At 52.2% G+C, this 17,922-nt stretch overlaps 1 protein-coding gene across 1 annotated transcript in view; it reads right to left on the bottom strand.

The window, feature by feature from the left end:
* Window positions 1-17,892, bottom strand: part of PADI2 (peptidyl arginine deiminase, type II) — a 54,961-nt gene extending 37,069 nt beyond the window's left edge. Inside the window, exons 1-4 of the mRNA XM_015412620.1 lie at window positions 17,710-17,892; window positions 9,376-9,559; window positions 7,624-7,696; window positions 2,993-3,054 (exon numbers count right to left, since the gene is read on the bottom strand). Of these exons, the coding sequence (XP_015268106.1) occupies window positions 2,993-3,054; window positions 7,624-7,696; window positions 9,376-9,559; window positions 17,710-17,804 (414 nt within the window). The 5' untranslated portion in view covers window positions 17,805-17,892. The remainder of the gene's footprint in view (window positions 1-2,992; window positions 3,055-7,623; window positions 7,697-9,375; window positions 9,560-17,709) is intronic.
* Between the last annotated feature and the right edge of the window lie 30 nt (window positions 17,893-17,922).

Below are 17,922 nucleotides of genomic sequence, written 5' to 3'. Positions count from 1 at the left end.
CGAGAATGAGAAAAGGGTTGGAACACTTTCCCTATGAGGAAAGGTTAAGGTGCTTAGGGCTCTTTAGCTTGGAGAAACAACAGCTGAGGGGTGACATGATCGAGGTTTACAAGATTATGCCTGGGATAGAGCAGGTCGAGAAAGAAGTACTTTTCTCCCTTTCTCACAATACAAGAACTTGTGGGCACTCCATGAAATTGCTGAGCGGTCAGGTTAGAACAGATAAAAGGACATACTTCTTCACCCAAAGAGTGATTGACACATGGAATTCACTGCCACAGGAGGGGGTGGTGGCTACAATCATGGACGGCTTCAAGAGGGAATTAGATAAGCATATAGAGCAGAGGTCCATCCGTGGCTGTTAGCCACAAGGGATAGATAGGAACTCTCAGGCTGGGGCAAGGGATGCTCTGTCTTCTTGGTGCTGGGGGGGGGGGGAACAACAGTGGGAGGGCTTCTAGTGTCCTGGCCCCACTGCCGGACCTCCTGAGGGCCCCTGGTATTGTTGGCCACTGTGTGACCCAGAGTGCTGGACTGGATGGGCCACTGGCCTGATCCAGGATTGGCTTCTCTTATGTTCTTATAAGGACTGGTTCCTTCATCACCAATAGCTGGGAACTCAGAGGCGGGAAACTGGGGCTGCCAGTTGTCAGATTACAGCAGCCTGAGGTTGACGGATGGTATGTGCTTTAATGAAGCCACTCCCAGAGCCTGCCTCCAAAGAAGGCTTCTGAGTCGAAAAAGACCCTTCCCAGCCTCCTGTGGGGAAGTGTCCCTCGGCCTCCGGGCTCTGCTGTGCAGGATATTACCCACTGGGCCAAGGCCAAATGAGTGTCAATGGCGCAGTGCAGCTGAGGATCATCGGCTCAGCAGGGGAGCCCGGAGGAGGAATGCCAGGGTGGGCGTGGTGGAGACCTTGGTGCCAAAGCATGTAGGGGGGGGGGGCAGGCAAAGAGCAGGTGGGATCCCTGTCGTACAGAGTGTCCCAGCCATTTCCAAGGAGGCAATTTATTTTTTGGTACTGTGAAGACCTCACAAGCTCCAAGAAGTAACCCTAGTTGACTTTACCTCCCCACCCCACCCCAGGGCCAAGGTGGTTGAAAGAAAAGCGAGTTCTTGGGCACAGAAGCATGTGGCTGGGATCCCGTGGCGCATGAGGGTGCTTCAGGTCTCCCATGGCTGCTTCCTTTCCCCAGGAATCAGGTGCAGAGTATGCAGAATAGGTACAACCAGGGGTCATTTCCTGCGGAAATGCACAGGAGTGGAGCTCCGGCAGTAAGGAGCCCAGGGGGTGGGCACATGCAACAAGCCCCACCCCCTGCTCCCAGCAGCCCTCAGTCAGGCCACGAGGAGCAAGGAGCAGCCAGGTAAGTTGCAGAGCCCCCCCCTCCATCCCGTCTTCAGGTACAAGCTCTCCCTCCTCTGTGAGGACAGATCTGCGCGTTCCCCGCCCCCGATAGCTAACAATCCAAAACAGTCCAATGGAGCCTGAGCGGTGGGTGTTGCCTTCTGACACACTTCTGGTGATGTCAGGGGGTGTGGCATATGCAAATAAGTTATGCTAATGAGTTATACTAATGAGCTCCTGCACCTCTTTTTCCACGAAATGACCCCTGGGTACAACATAGCGGGAGAGAGATACAAACGACTATAGCACCTCCTGCACACTCTCTGTCCAAGACTGGCTAGCCGCTGCCCAAGCTTTGTGGGAAACCCTGCGAGGTCTGCGGTTTGGGCTGGCTTTCAGGTGACGGGCAGCTGGGAAAACACATGAATGCTGGTTTTCACCTTCCAGAACTGAGGGCTGGAAACCATCTTAGTGGCAACAGCAAACGGGGAGAAGAAGAAGAAGAGATTGGCTTTGTACCCCGCCCTTCACTACCCAAAGGTGTCTTAGAGCGGCTTACAAACTCCTTTCCCTTCCCCTCCCCACGACACCCTGTGAGGTAGGCGGGGCTCAGAGAGCTCTTGACAGAAACTGCTCTTTTTCAAGAACAGCTCTTATCAGAGCTACAGCTTGCCCAAGGTCATCCAGCCAGGTGCAAGTGGAGGAGTGGGGAATCAAACCCGGTTCTCCCAGATTAGAGTTCGTGCACTTAACCACTACACCAAACTGGCCTTACCTCTCTCTGCCCCTGAGCATGGGCGAAGGCAGCTAGATGGCACCCAGTTTGGTGTCGTGGTTAAGTGCGCGGACTCTAATCTGGGAGAACCGGGTTTGATTCCCCACTCCTCCACTCACACCTGGCTGGATGACCTTGGGCAAGCCGTAGCTCTGTCCTTGAGAAAGACCAGTTTCTGTCAAGAGTTCTTTCAGCCCCACCTACTTCACAGGGGGTGTCTGTTGTGGGGAGGGGAAGGGAAAGGAGTTTGTAAGCCGCTCTGAGACTCCCTTGGGTGGTGAAGGGCGGGATATAAATCCAATCTCTTCTTCTTCTCTATACAGAGGTGAACACACGGTGCCCACAAAATGGTCAGAGGGCATCACGGCAGAACTCACCTGCAATATTTCACAGATGTCTTCAAGCTCTGGCGATTGAACTCATAGGCGTAATCTTCGTGGGGGCGGCGGGGCGTGAGCCCCCGCCGAAATTTTCAGGAAGGTACTCAGCCTCCCCCGGGAACCACCCTTGCTCCTAGCAAAGCAATGCCTCTGGTCGAGCCCCAGCCCCCCCCGGGAAATTGGAAAGTCTACACCCTTGATTGAACTAATGTTACCAATATGTATTCCTGCATCACTTTTTATGGGGAAAGCCTGATCATGCACCACCCTGTGTCGCTAGCTCTAAATGACTTTCCTAGGGCTAACAAACCATCTTTGTGGCTGAGAAGGGATTCAAGACTGGATTATTTGTGCCGACACTCAAGACGTGAGCTTACTGCAGCGTAACGAGTCCTGCACACAAAGCAATCTCTCTCTCTCTCTCTCTCTCTCTCTCTCTCACACACACACACACACACACACACACACACACACACACACACACGTCACCTTTTTGGGGTTGTTCTTCTCCACCACCCCATCGCGGTCTGCGTCAACGTCCAAGGAGATCCCTAGAAAGAGAACCTTAGTCAGTGATCGTTTCCCCACTCAAGGGAAGGCCAAGGATTCTCCTGCCCTGTTAATAACGGTGTGGTAGAGGCAAACAGCCCTGAAGCTAAGCCGAGTCGGCCCTGGCTAGAACTTGGATGGGAGGCCACCGGGGAAGTCCAGGGTGGCCACGCGGAGGCAGATAGTGGCAAACTGCCTCTGTTCCTCTCTTGCCTTGGAAACTCCCGGGGGATGCTGGTAACTCAACAGCAACATGGCGACACTTTCCACCACCACAGGCAAACAACAGGTTGGGTTCCTCAGCATCAGGCAGCAAACCCCAGTCTCTGTCTCTCTCTCTCTGGACTTCAAGGTAAGCACTGATGAGGACGGAGGTGTTGGGAGTCCGGGAGAGTCCCAGTGTGAACAAACACCTTTGCTCTGCCAGTGTCTGCCAATCCCACGCCTGTGTCTCCCTGGCCCCCCACATTTTTGATATAGATTTTCTTTTCTTTTTTGCCTCCCCTCTGTTCTGCTGATCAGCTCTTTTCGAGAGGAGCTGGCTGGCAGGAGAGCAGACAGAAATGACATCCACAAAGCAGCCAGACTGCTGTGTTCTGCTTGGGCGGGGGAAGACAAAACCAACAAAAGCTTCATCCTCTTTTCACAGTACACACCTATGGTCACTGTGCAGTGCCCCAGAGAAGTTCGGCTTGGCTTTCATCTCAGACTGGAGAGAGAGGATGCTTTTTGTCGGAGAGCTGAAGGTGACCTCTGCCCAAACAGCTAGGTTTGTTTTCACGTCCTTTCAAAAACCTGCACAGTCTCTCTGACTAGAGGTGACCACGGCGGAAAAGATGTGTATGGATATATTCCAGGGGAAGTGCTGTCTCTTTCAGGCCACTGTTCACTCTCTTCAAAACTACTGTTCATTCCCAGCTTTAGGCAAGGCTCGGTGGGGGTACTCTGAAAATATCATAGATGCGATGGGATAAAACCACGCCTCCCTCAGGGGTGCTCTAAATGGCAGTAATTCAGGGAGCAGAGAAGACAAATCTTCAAGATTTCCTGTTTCCCCAGGACCAGGATACCCATCAGAGAGAGTTTAGCAGTCACTTTTGGTAGAGCTCTTTCAGACTTCAATGGACTGGTTATTAAATGCAATGCGTTGTGCAGAAAACAACACATTCATTGTGGTGGTGAATGGTGATGTATGTGTGTGCATGTGGGGGAGAGGTCACTGAGTGCATCTATAATACCTACTTGTATACATTTTATACCAATCTAACCCTCAAGAATGCTGGGACCTGGAGTGTGCAGAAGTCTCAGAGATGTTTAGTCTCCTTTCAATCCAGATGGGTAAAGGTAAAGGTTCCCTTGTTTGAAAGCCAGTCCGACTCTAGAGTCCGACTCTAGGGTTGTGGTACTCATCTTCGTTTCAAAGCCGAAGAGCCAGCGCTGTCTGAAGACATTTCCATGGTCATGTGGCCGGCATGACTAAACACCAAGGCGAACGGAACGCTGTTCCCTTCCCACCAAAGTGGTACCTATTTATCTACTTGCAATTCCTTGCTTTCTAACTGCTAGGTTGGCAGGAGCTGGAACTAGAGACGGGAGCTCCCTCCGTCATGCGGCGCGTTCGGGGCTGGAACTGCTGAACTACTGACCTTCTACAGCCTGCAGTTCAGCATCTTAAACACTTGAGCCACCGCAGCTCCCATCCAGATGGGTACTCCGTAGAATAACTGAGCAGCTGATTTGCCATTAAAAACTTTAGGGGCTGCTGGCACATACTGGTTACCCTTGGAACAATGGAAACGTGTAATTGCTGCAGCAATGTTATTCGCTGCCTCAATTGCTCTCTCTTTGTGATAGACCCATCTGGCGTTATAGTAAAAGTGAATACCCAAATACTTAAAGCTTTTGACTTGTTCGATGAGATGGCCTCCAATATTCCATCTGGATGGCTTCCAACTCTTACTGAAGATCATAATTTTGGATTTCTCAAAATTCAGAACTAGCCTATTCTTTTCACAATAGTCTACAAAGCTCTTCAAAAGGCATTTCCTATACGAGTTAGGGACAATAGCACAGCGTCATCAGCATAAAGGAGTAAAGAGATGGGGATCGAGCCAAGTCGAGGACTCGCCTCCTTTCCTCCCAGAGCTTTTATTTCAGGGCTCCAGGAGAAAGGCTGTTGCAGTTTAAAACACTAGTGAAGATCCACTAGTGAAGGGTGGCGTGATCTGGTTTCATGGGGTCGCAAAGAGTCGGACTCGACTGTGCGACTGAACAACAACAACTAGTGAAGGGTGCAAAAATCCACATGCCTTTGGCAAGTTAGCACACAACATTTTGTTTTGCAATATATATTTTTTTGCAATAATTTTTTTTTTTAAATTATTGCTTTCTTTTCCAAATGCAGCCGCTGGGGCAGCATTGTGGGTAGCATCTTGGACCCCCCCCCCCTTTCCACCTTGCTGCTGAAAAGCACCGCCCTGGAGACAGATCTTACCCCTGGCATGGGAAAATTTAGGCTCCGATCCCGTGTACTCCCCCTCTCCTTCCAAAAACTGCCATAGAACTAAATGTAAAGCGTAGTTCTGCCCTTAGAAGTTGCCGGGTTTCCCAGGCTGACAGTTGAGAGCTCAGACTTTGCCTCCCTCCATGTTCACAGCTGCGTCTAAGATGGGGGTGCCTCATCTTCTCAGCTCCTACTTCCTGCCTGCATTTCATTTATTTAAATTACTTTTATACTGCCTCCTAGCTCAAGTTCTTGAGGTATCTTACATAAATAGCCAATATAAAATATATGGTTAAAAAAACCAATGAGAAAGGAGGGACCCACAATAAAAACAATTGCAGCAAATAATGCTGCTAAAATATTAGACTACCAAAACATGAACTGCAGCAAATAAAACCAAACCCAGTGGCAGGAGGCTGCATAAGGGGAAGGCTTTGGCCTCTAGGCCCTGCCTGCTGGCCCTTCAGGGCAACTGGTTGGCCACTGTGTGAAAATAGGACGGTGGACTAGATGGACCCTCACTGGTCTGATCCATCAGGGCTCTTCTGAAGTTCTAAAGGGAAATGTGAAAGGCTAATACGCTTATTGTCACCCTAACCCTAATCCCTTTATCAGAGTTGCGTCACATGTCAAATCTTGGCTAGGGTAGGGGAACGGGGAAGAAGGCCAGGGCCGTGTGTGTCCGGCCAGCCTTTCCCAGCCTGAATATCAAGCCGAGTAAACCCTACAAGCCTACCAGGCAGGCAACTATCATGTTTCTCAATAACATTTGGGGCCATCATGTGAGACAGTCCCAACATTGCTGGAAATCTGTTTTGCCGCTACCCTGGTGACGGCTGTAACAACGCTCACGTCTATGGTTACTTTGAGTGCCTTTCACGAGAGGCAAGAAAAGCGGCGCGGCTTCCCACTTCGCAGCCATGGCAGGAGGGGAGGGACATTCCAGTGGGGATGGGGGGGGGGGCGGGGGGGGGGGGGGGGACGACCGTTTGAAGGAGCTCCCAGAAGTCAAGTGCTCCTGCACAAAGAGAGCAACTGGCCCCGAGAGGGAACAAAATCCAGCTACCAGCTCATCCCCCAGATAGTTTCCCTGGGTGTGGTTTCACACTACCGACACCCTGTCTCCAGCCATAGCAGTCGCTGATGCTCAATTTCATGGCCTCAGTCCTAGATCGGTAGGAAACTGGCTACGGATTCACAGCAGGGAAAGAAAAGCACTCTGCTTAGTCTCGGATGTACGCTGCGTATTCTTCCAGGCTGCAGGGAGACGGGAAATGTAGAAGAACGTGGCCGCTGCCTCCATTGGTCCTCTGATCAGCGTGTCGTTGTCATTTGAACTTTGTGGGTTCTCCCGCCACTGTGGAAGCTCAGTGGGTGACTTGGGTCCTGTCTCTCAACTTAACCTACCTCACAAGGTAGTTGTGCGAATAAAAACAGAGGAAGGGAGAGCACTGCTATCAGCTGCCCTGGGTCCCCCTTGGAGAGAAGAGTGGGGAATAAATATCTAAATAGACAGACAGGTAGGAAATTTTAACATTTACTGAACCTGAAGATGCCAGGATGAAGCCGGCATTTAGTTTCACGGCAGGAGGAGGAGGAGGAGGAGGAGGAGGAGGAGGAGATTGGATTTATACCCCACCCTTCACTACCCGAAGGTGTCTCAGAGAGGCTCACAAACTCCTTTCCCTTCCCCTCCCCACAACAGATAGACACCCTGTGAGGCAGGTGGGGCTGACAGAGCTCTGACAGAAACGGCTCTTTTTCAAGAACAGCTCTGACAGAACTATGGCTTGCCCAAGGTCATCCAGCAGGTGCAAGTGGAGGAGTGGGGAATCAAACCCAGTTCTCCCAGATTAGAGTCCGCGCACTTAACCACTGCACCAAACTGGTGTAGTGTCCTCCCCACTTGACCGGGGCATGTAAGAAAGCCTATTCTTGTTACGTTCCAAAGCTGAAAAGCTCTAAGTCTCTTCATATAGTCTATGAAAGCTGTAATAATTTGCAACTTAAAACAGAGACAAACAAGACGGCACAGACAGCACAGGCAGAGGAATACTCGAACACTCACCAATGCCCGTCAGGAAAACACCCGCTTGGTCTATAGGGGGGCCTCCGTTCTCGCCATAGTAGCCTACGGTTACCTGGAGGGGTAATATAACATCAGGTTACTTTGTTTATTTATTACAAACATTTATTAGAAGAAGAGGAAGAATTGGGTTTATACCCCACCCTTCACTCAGAGTCTCAGAGCGGCTAACAATCTCCTTCCCTTCCACTCCCCACAGCAGACACCCTGTGAAGTAGGCGGGAATGGGAGAGCTCTGAGAGAACTGCTCTTGAGAGAACAGCTCTAAGAGAACTGTGGCTTGCCCAAGGTCACCCAGCAGCTGCATGTGGAGGAGGAAGAAGACAAAGAAGAGGTTGGTTTTATACCCCACCCTTCACTCAGAGTCTCAGAGCGGCTAACAATCTCCTTCCCTTCCTCTTTCCACAACAGACACCCTAGTGAGGTAGGTGGGGCTGAGAGAGTCCTGAGAGACGGCTGTCAAGCCAGCACGTGTTGAAACCAGGCCCCAGAACCCTCCACTCTGTGCCGGGGACTGGGATCGGTGGGCACAGGTGGCCGGGTAGGAGCTCCGTCCCCGTCTCTCAGCTGCGCAGGCACCTCGGCGAGTAAAAGGCCAGTGGTCTGGGGCCAGGGGGTGAACCCCAGGAACAGGTGGTCAGTTGGCGCAAGCCTGCCTCATAAAGGGACGGTACGCGGCTACGTATAAGCCCAGATGTTCAAGCTTACGTGAGAAAATTCCAGTGCACAGAGGTTGTGTTAGTCGATGAGTAAGATGCTATGTTGATGTTTTAAAATCTACCCTTTTATTCCCTCTTGTAACCTTCTGAAATTATATTATTTGGCTTACTTCTTATTTAAATACAATAAAATTTACATAAAAATAAAACCTTACAGCTGAGCAAACTCCCCGTCGGCTGCGAACGTGTGTAATTTAAAGATTATATCTTGTCCTCCCTTACCCCTTGAATCATTGTTAGTCCCGTGTGCATTGAGTAACTGTAAATCACTCAGAGCCAGCAAACTCTGCAGGATTGAGCGATTAATAAATTGAAAGATTATTATTATGAAGAGAAGAAGAAGAAGAGATTGGATTTATACCCCCTGCCCTTCCCTCGGAGTCTCAGAGGGGCTCACAAACTCCTTTCCCTTCCCCTCCCCACAACAGACACCCTGTGAGGTCGGTGGGGCTGAGAGAGCTCTGACAGAAACTGCTCTTTTTCAAGAACAGCTGTGCCAGAACTACGGCTTGCCCAAGGTCATCCAGCCAGGTGCAAGTGGAGGAGGAGTGGGGAATCAAACCCGGTTCTCCCAGATTAGAGTCCGCGCACTTAACCACGACACCAAACAACAACAACAACAACAACAACAACAACAGGATGGTGATGTCCAGCTGACACTCCCCAGCTGACACTGGTCAGCCCTTGGGCCAGGGTGGGGTCAGTCCAGGGCCGGGGCAGATGCCAAGTGGCACCTGGAGGAGCCTCTGTTTCCCTGGAGCTCCCCTTGTGGGGCTGCACGGGGAGAGGTGGGGCTGGGTAAATGCTCGCCCCCTGCATCGATGTGTCTGCCTGCTGGCCACTGCATTCGGCCTGCCCACTGGGAGGCAAACAGAGATTATGGCAAATGCACCACATGTACGCACACGCACACTGCCCTGGTACTTCCTGCTTACAAGGAGATGAGCCTCGCCCAAAGGCTGCCCAGGGGACCCCCTGCTGCTCAGGGCCACGTGGAGCACGCAGCACGGCTCACCTTGTTGTCGTTGGCCTCGGTGCTGGGCCGGCTCATCCACACCTTCAGGACGGTCTTGGTGTCCAGCGGCCACTGCTTCCCGCCATTGGTAGGCGCCGGCTCCGGCTGGTCACGGGTGATGACTTCCACTTCCACCCCATCCGTGTGCTTCACGCTGAAGGTGAGCGCCTCTGCAGGAGCTGCGCTGTAAGAGGAAGAGGAGAGGAATGGGACGTGTGGGGCAGCCACAGAGGAGGATCCCTTCTTGTGGGGGAGGCTGCCTCTCACCACTGCTCCAGGCGCTGCGCAGCACCCAGGGGAGGCACCCCGTCTCTGCCCTGAAAGCGGGGGGGGGGGGGGGTGGGGGGGGGTGGGGTCCCCTACCCTTGCTCTGGGTTCAATCCCTGGGAGACAAAAATGACCCTGGTTCCAAGGCTGGGAAAACGTCACACAGGAATGACTGCTCAGTATCAAAATATTTTACATTGGCTCTTATATACTCAGCTGTCAACCCCAAAGCATTAAAAAAAGAAATCTAACTGTGCCTTGGTCAACTCAGGTCAGCAATGTGTGACAAACATGCAAGTATCCATGTATGGCTATTCTGCATAATTTATCTAAAAAGTTTCTATGGGCCACCATTAAAAAAGAGAGAGAGAGAGAGCCCTGCCTACAGAAAACTAGCATCCCAAGGAGATGGCTTGCCTGGAACTCTTCTTCTTCTTGACATGCTAGTTCCCCGTGGTCAGGGTTTCTTCTTCTTCCTCTTCACGCACATCCCCTGAGCCCCACCTGCAGTCTGCAGCCGTCCAGACAGACCTGTCCCTGGTCTCCGTGAGAACCTGGCCATCGCAGTCTGCCATTGCTGCAACGTGCTCCAGTAGCACCATCCTTACGAGACGCAGCAGCCTTTTGTGGCACAAGAGCTCTCAGCCGTGGTACGGCAACAGGACTGGTGGACTTAGGGTTCCAACTGGCCGGGGGGGGGGGGTGCCCCGCCCTTTTAATAGTGACCTAACACGTGGAAATGGGCAACGAAGCAGAACGGTCAATAACATCACCTGTCAAATAACAGCCCATTAAGCCTCTATTAAAAAGGAAGGACATTTTTGATATGAATAATATTTTCTGCACTACACAAACGCTACTGCTTGTCTGTCTTTCACAACTCTTCCCTCTCCGTCTGCACTAATTTATTCGCTGCTTGCTGGCTGCATCGGCTGATATGAAAATAATTCGATGCTCAGCAATGTTGCCGCAGGAGAAGTGTGCTCAGAGCCTCTCGGAAGAGACCCCACTCCACCCCCCAGTGAGGACAGTCACCCTGATTCCCAAGGTAGCTCTGTGATCCAGAAAGATTTACGACGTTCACAACTGTACGATCTGCAAGGCAGCGTTCCCAGAGACATGCGGTCGGCTCTCCTCTTTCTCTGCCTTTCACAGAAGCTCAGAAGAGGCGGAGGCACACATTCTGACCCTGAACTCTTACGTCCTCCTCCGCCACCACCTGCAGCTCCAGTCCACGACTGGAAAAAGCAAACTCTACGAAGGGCAAACAGTTACATACAGTTCAACCACATTCGTAAACATATGCTAAAAACAAATAATTTGGTTTGTAAACTCACTTTTATGTTTTCTGGAGCCCAGAAATAAAGCTTATTGATCTATGTGCCACCCTCCACGAGCTTTATTATACTGTTGTCCAGGTCTCTGGAGAGGCAGCATTTAAATTCTGCAAATATTTATTCATTTATTGAAACATTTCTATCTCACCTTTCCTCATGATTCAATAAACCACATTTGTCTCCATTTCAATGGAGGCTGACAATGAGGAGGTCATTGTGCTTTCTTATTTTTCATTTCTGAAAAGCAGCTTTTCTCTGCAACTGGGATTGTGCTCAGTGGCTTTTCGCATCCCTCTCCCCTCCTCTGCTCTGTCCTCACAACAACCTTGCAAGGTAGGTTAAGGGGAGAGGTTGTGACAGGCCCAGGGTCAGCCGGTGGTTTCCAGTTGTCCCAGGTCCTCGCCCGACACTCTAACTGCTGTGCCACCCTGGCTCTCCTCTCAAACGCTCCCCAGGAAAAGGCACGTTTTGAGAACAGGAATATCTTTTCTGCTGCTTGCATATTCTCGGCCAGGCACCGTGCAGGACCTTAGCCCTGAGGTAGATCCTGGCGCCCGGAAAGTTCTGCAGAACCTGAGCGCATGATCAGAAAGGCGTCTGTTCCAGGCCCTCACCAGCTTTGCAAATTAATCAGGGCCGGCTTTGTTGAATGGCAGCAGTTAGACGATGCCAATTTGTGAAGCATGATTGCGCTGAATGTTATTGCAGGCATCCCAGTTTCCCTGGGGTTGCTTTTCAGTACTGGCAGGCGCAGGAGGGACTTCAAGGTCAGAGGAGGTACCTGAACCCCTTCCTCTTTTGGATGCCGAGAGAGAAGACGGCACCCGTTTCGGGAGGCATTGCATAATACAGACGCCCGCCCACCTCTATTTTTAAGCCCTGCATCATCCCAGCCCTGACAGCGGCAGCTGGAGCCCATGGAAGAGGCTGGACGGAACCGTTTGCGGCCAGCACAGAAACCCCACCGCTCCAGCCGGAATGCAGCATTTCAGACCAATCTGCACAAGTGTCCTGTGTGGTACAAGCCCACCTGCCAGATGTTCCACATGCCCCAAATAAAAGATATTTTAAGATTTCATTTTGCTTGACTGAATTCTTTTATATAGGAAGTGCAGACTATGTTACACTTGTTTATTTTATGTATTTCTTTCTGTTTCATTCATTCATACCCCCAACTTACTCCCCAACGGGGACCCAGCACAGCTCACATCACTCGCCTCTCCTCCATTTTATCTTCACAACAGCCCTGTGAGGTGAGTGAGGCTGGGTGTGTGTGTGTGTGTGTGACTGGCCCCGGGTCACTCCGGGAGCCTCCACGGCAGAGTGGGAATTTGAACCTGGGTCTCCCAGACGCCACTCCAATAGTCTTAGCTGCTACACCCCACTGGCTGCCTGCTTAAAGGCCGGTCAGGAGCAGTGTTCCCTCTAAGCTGAGTTAGTGTGAGCTAGCTCACAGTTTTTTAGCCTCCGGCTCACACATTTCTGTCTTAGCTCAGGAAGGAGAGCTCCAGAGCAGGCTAATTTGTGCAGCAGCCAAATCGCTCGCTCACAGCTTTAATGCCCAATAGCTCACAAAGTAGAATTTTTGCCCACAAGACTCCACAGCTTAGAGGGAACATTGGTCAGGAGACCGAATCCCACCCTGCTTCCTAAACCCTGATGCCGGCATCTCCTTGCAAAACCTCTGGTCTTCTTCACTGTGCAAAAACTCACATCTGTGAAACTTGCTAAAAATAAGTGTGCAGGCTCTGCAGGGCCTGCGGGGGAAGCCACTCGGCTTCCTCCTTTCTCGTTCTGTAAACTCCTCCGGACAATAAAAAGATCTGACAAACGGTCATGGAGTTAACCAGAGCAAGCCAAGTCAGCCCATTTCAAGGAGGAAAGAAAGGTACCCTGCAGAGATGTTCCCTGAGGCCCTTTAAACTCTATTTGTTTCGCTAAGGCTCAACGCCAACGCTCCCTGCTCCGTGGGATGGTGGCATCAGCATGTGCCCTGGCAGACAGCCTGGCATAAACGGCTCATTTAGTGGAGGAACAAAGAACAATGAGCCGTAAACAAGCATCTGCAGTGACAGGCGAGGCTTACGCCGGATTAGGATGGTCTCGGTGTTTGAAAACACAAAGCCAAGAGGCCGGGAAAGGGGAGGGGGAGCCTCGGGGCCAGCAGACAATCGCGAAATGAGCGTGCCTCTGAGCACGTGCAGGTTGCCTGCTGCTTCCTACCCCAAGAAACCCCAACCAGCGTTTGCAAAGTCTGAGGTTTGGGGATAAGAGATTCTGGAGTGGAGGGGGTGATTTTAGGGCAGGCTGGACCCAGAACCACCACCCACCACCCACCCCGGTCCTGATGGCAGGAAGGATGTACATAAAGGGCTATGTTGAAGCTCAGCCCCCAAACCCTGCTTCAGTGCCAGGAATCAACCTTGGGAAGACGTCCAATAGCCACTAGACCATGCGCAGAGTGCCTTTCTCCCTACTTTGAGCACAGCCTAAAGCAGCACATGTCCCTCCAGCAAGTCCACAGCCATACATCCCAGTCTTGCTGGCAGGGGCTCCGGGAGCAGAAGGCATGGCTTATATGAGCCCCCCCCCCTGTAGCTCTTTGTTAGAAATGGTCCAAGGCGGAACCCTGCGCTGCCTTCTCTCTCCTCCTCTGCCCCCGCCCCCACCCCAGTAACCTCCATTGCCCCTCCACACGTCTGCCATCTAAACACAACAAAGCCAAAAGCTACACAGACTAGAATGCATGTTTGTTTCAGACACAACAGCTCCCCTTCCCCCCCTCCTGCCCAACAGGGCTTAGATTCAGCAGCACCTCAGAGACCAAGAAGGTTTTAGGGGTACCAGCTTTTGAGAGTCAAAGCTTCTGAGACCCCGGAAATCTTGTTGGCCTCTTTGCCAGTGTTGGTGTCGTGGTTAAGTGGGCGGACTCTAATCTGGGAGAGCCGGGTTTGATTCCCCACTCCTCCACTCGCACCTGGCTGGATGACCTTGGGCAAGCCCGTAGCTCTGTCAGGGCTGTTCTCTCAAGGGCACTTCTCAAAAGAGCTTCCTCCTCAGCCCCACCCACCTCACAGGGTGCCTGTCTGTTGTGGGGAAGGGGAAAGGAAAGGAGTTTGTCAGCCACTCTGAGACTCCTTTGGGAAGTGAAGGGCCACGGGGGATAAATCCAATCTCCTCTTCTCCTCCTCCTCCTCCTCCTCCTCCTCCTCCCAGGGGCTCCTGGATTTGAATCTAGCTCACCTCCTGCAGACCAACATGGCAACCCTCTGGAGCGAACAGCATTTGTGCGTGACGTTTTCTTGACTTTTGGCATCCCTGGTGAAAAGGCTGGAAGGTGGATCCCGCTGCCCTGCCAGGGCTCAGCCAGAGGGCGGCCACACTCCCCACTTCCGCAGCCGGCCCTCTGAGCTGGGGGCGCTAAGAAAGTCTGTCAGGTGGCCAGAGGAGTTGCCAAGGATTTTAGGAATTCGGTACTAAATGCACCACCGACACAACTTGGTTCCTTAAAGTTTGAGGGGGTTTTAAAACATTTTTGGATCTTTAAAGGCTTCAAGTAAACTCCGGAGACGGCCCTGCCAGCCCGTGAAGACAGGACTCTTGACAGATCTGGGCGTCAGTGCCAGGGGCTGACAAGTCACCCACTCCATCTCCAGCACCTAGCGCATGAAGCCGAGAAGCTCTCTGCCGCACAGGAATCCAGGGATCGAGATCTAATCTCTGCGCTCGCATGCCCCAAACTCTGGAAAGTGGAGGGGACAGCTGACCCAAAGAGAGCAGGGCGAGCGAGGGATGGGAATGACACCTGTCCAATGGATCCCAGAAAGGGGTCCTGCCCCAGAGGGGCACACGCACTCATTTGCCCAAAACTCCACAGAGTCCTGCAGCACTTCAAGAGCAAAACAGGGCATTAGAGTGGAGATTGAAGAGTCCTGGTCTTCAAAGCCAAAACGATCTGGCACCTGGATGCATAGACTCTGCCCCCCTAAATGTTAGGTAGGCTGCAAGACACTCTAGCGCAGAACAAGAGGCTGGAGTAACATTTTGGGTTACCTGCCGGCACAGAAAAATGCAGACCTGCCCATCCCTCCCTGTGTTACATGAAAGTTTGCTTAGACCCCCAAAGAGAGCCCCCAGCCTTGCCCTCGGCCCGCCCCCCCAACTCTATGCACCTTGTCCGGACAGAGCCCTGGTTGGCACCTGCAAAGTGCCCTGGGCGGCAGAGGGAGCTGCCACAACGATGCATGTCGCACCCTGGGGCACTTTCCAGATGTGACAAGGTCCCTCTCCAGAGGGGGCAGCCGAAGTGCACAGGGCAGCAGGGGGAGTTGAGACCTGGATCCGCCCAGGTCTGTCACCCGCCCCGTCAAGGACTGCTGGGCTGCTTTTCTATTCCGAGAGCCCAGTTTGTCAAGGAGCATCCAGCTAAACGTGTGCAGGGCTTAAAATCTGCCTCCATTCCTGAGGATTGGAAGGTAGCTAATGTCACTCCCATCTTTAAAAAGGGTTCCAGAGGAGATCCGGGAAATTACAGGCCAGTCAGTCTGACATCGATACCGGGTAAATTGGTGGAAACCATTATTAAGGAAAGAATTAGTAGGCACATAGATGAACAAAACCTATTGAGGCAGACTCAGCACGGTTTCTGTAAGGGAAGATCTTGTCTCACTAACCTGTTAGTGTTCTTTGAGGGGGTGAACAAACATGTGGACAAGGGGGATCCAATAGATATTATTTACCTTGACTTCCAGAAAGCTTTTGATAAAGTTCCTCATCAAAGGCTCCTAAGTAAGCTCAAAAATCATGGGATAGAAGGACAAGTCCTTTTATGGATCAAAAACTGGCTAGTTCATAGAAAACAGAGAGTGAGTGTAGGTGGGCAATTTTCTCAGTGGAGGGTGGTAAGCAGTGGGGTACCGCAGGGATCAGTACTTGGTCCACTGCTTTTTAACTTGTTCATTAATGATTTGGAGATGGGAGTAAGCAGTGAAGTGGCTAAATTTGCGGATGATACAAAGTTGTTCGGGGTGGTGAAAACCAGTGAGGATTGTGAGGCACTCCAAGGGGATCTGTCAAGGATGGGCGAGTGGGCGTCAACATGGCAAATGGGGTTCAATGTGGCCAAGTGCAAGGTGATGCACATTGGAGCCAAAAATCCTAAATATAAATACACATTGATGGGGTCTGAACTGGCAGAGACTGAGCAAGAGAGAGATCTTGGAGTTGTAGTGGATAACTCACTGAAAATGTCGAGACAGTGTGTGACTGCAATAAAGAAGGCCAATGCTATGCTGGGGATTATTAGGAAGGGTATTGAAAACAGATCAGCCAATATAATAATGCCCCTATATAAATCAATGGTGAGACCTCATTTGGAATACTGTGTGCAGTTCTGGGCACCACACCTTAAAAAGGATATTATAGCTTTGGAAAAAGTGCAGAAAAGGGCAACTCGAATGATAAAAGGGTTGGAACACTTTCCCTATGAGGAAAGGTTAAAGCGCTAGGACGTCCTTCTTCACCCAAAGAGTGATTAACACTTGGAATTCACTGCCACAGGAAGTGGTGGGTGCTACAAGCATGGATGGCTTCAAAAGGGAATTAGATAAGCATATGGAGCAGAGGTCCATCAGTGGCTATTAGCCACAAGGTATAGCTAGGGGCTCTGGGGCAAGTGATGCTCTGTCTTCTTGGTGCTTGGGGGGGTCAACAGTGGGAGGGCTTCTAATGTCCTGGCCCCACTGCTGGACCTCCTGATGGCACTGGTATTTCTGGCCACTGTGTGACACAGAGTGTTGGACTGGATGGGCCTTTGGCCTGATCCAACATTGGCGTCTCTTATGTTCTTATGTTCTTAGGGCTGCCTGGCTGCACCCGACAAAGAGTTCTGAATGATGGAATGCAAATTTCCAGGCCAACAGACAGTCTGGTAGGAAAGGCCCCCTTGTTCCATTATAACTTGTCACATAACTTCCAAATGAGCAGCCAGCAGGGATCTCCTTTGAAAGGCTGTCTCTCTAAACAAAAGGGGCGCTTTGGGGCGACGCAGAGGCCTGTGCTGTCTGGTGGCCCCCTTCTTTTGGGAGGAGCTGCCGTGGCATCTGGACATGGAGGAGGCGGGGCAGCCCTGTGTGTGACAATATTTTATTGATTCCCTTCATTGACGGCCTGCCTCTCCCGTCAACGGAGCCCTAAAGAGGCTGGCCTGGGTCTCCTCTCCTCTGTCGGCGCAACAACCGCCCCGCGAGGCAGGTGAGGCTGAGGGTGTGTGCCTGGCCCAAGGAGTCACCCGGCGGCGAGCTTTCATGGCAGAGGGAGGATTCGAACCCGGGTCTCCCAGATCCTGGTGCGAGGCTCTGACCCCGGCGGCCCCACAGTTTTGTACAAGAGAGCCTTAAAGGCTAAAGGGGAGGGGAGGCAAGGCGGGGGCCCTGCTTGGTTGTAGGACTCTCAGGAGGGGCCCCCGACTTAAAAGGGGCTGCTGTAGCCCAAAGACATTTGGGGAGAGCTTGGCCTTTTCCAGCAGGAAGGCCGTCGCCACACGCCGGGCATTTGGAGGGGTCCCCCTTGCAGGAACGCCGGCTGAGAGCGCAGGCGAATTCGGAGGGGGAGAGGAAGGGGGCGGCCAAGGCCCCCTGGGGGGGGGGGGAGATGCTCCTATGCAGGCAAAAAAACCCTAAAAACCCAAGGGAGGGGGGCTGCGCCTCCCCCCCGGGGCCCCTCCACTCACCCGTAGACGTCGATGGAGATGTGGGTGCCCACCACGCAGACGGCCTCGATGCGGTTCCCGAACTGGAGCCGGAGCGTCCGATCCCGCTGCAGCATCTCGCCGTCGGCCCCGGTCCCCCAGCCAGCCAGCCAGCCAGCACCCTCGTCCGACCCCCGGCTCGACGGCGCCCGCCCGGCTCCTCTGGTCCCCGCACACAGGGGGCCGCCCCGCCCC

This window comes from Gekko japonicus, unplaced genomic scaffold (genome assembly GCF_001447785.1).
Source record: "Gekko japonicus isolate JY-2015 unplaced genomic scaffold, Gekko_japonicus_V1.1 scaffold131, whole genome shotgun sequence".
NCBI lineage: Eukaryota > Metazoa > Chordata > Lepidosauria > Squamata > Gekkonidae > Gekko > Gekko japonicus.
The sequence above is the reverse complement of the archived record's forward strand: the minus strand, read 5'-3'. Positions and strand labels throughout refer to the sequence as shown.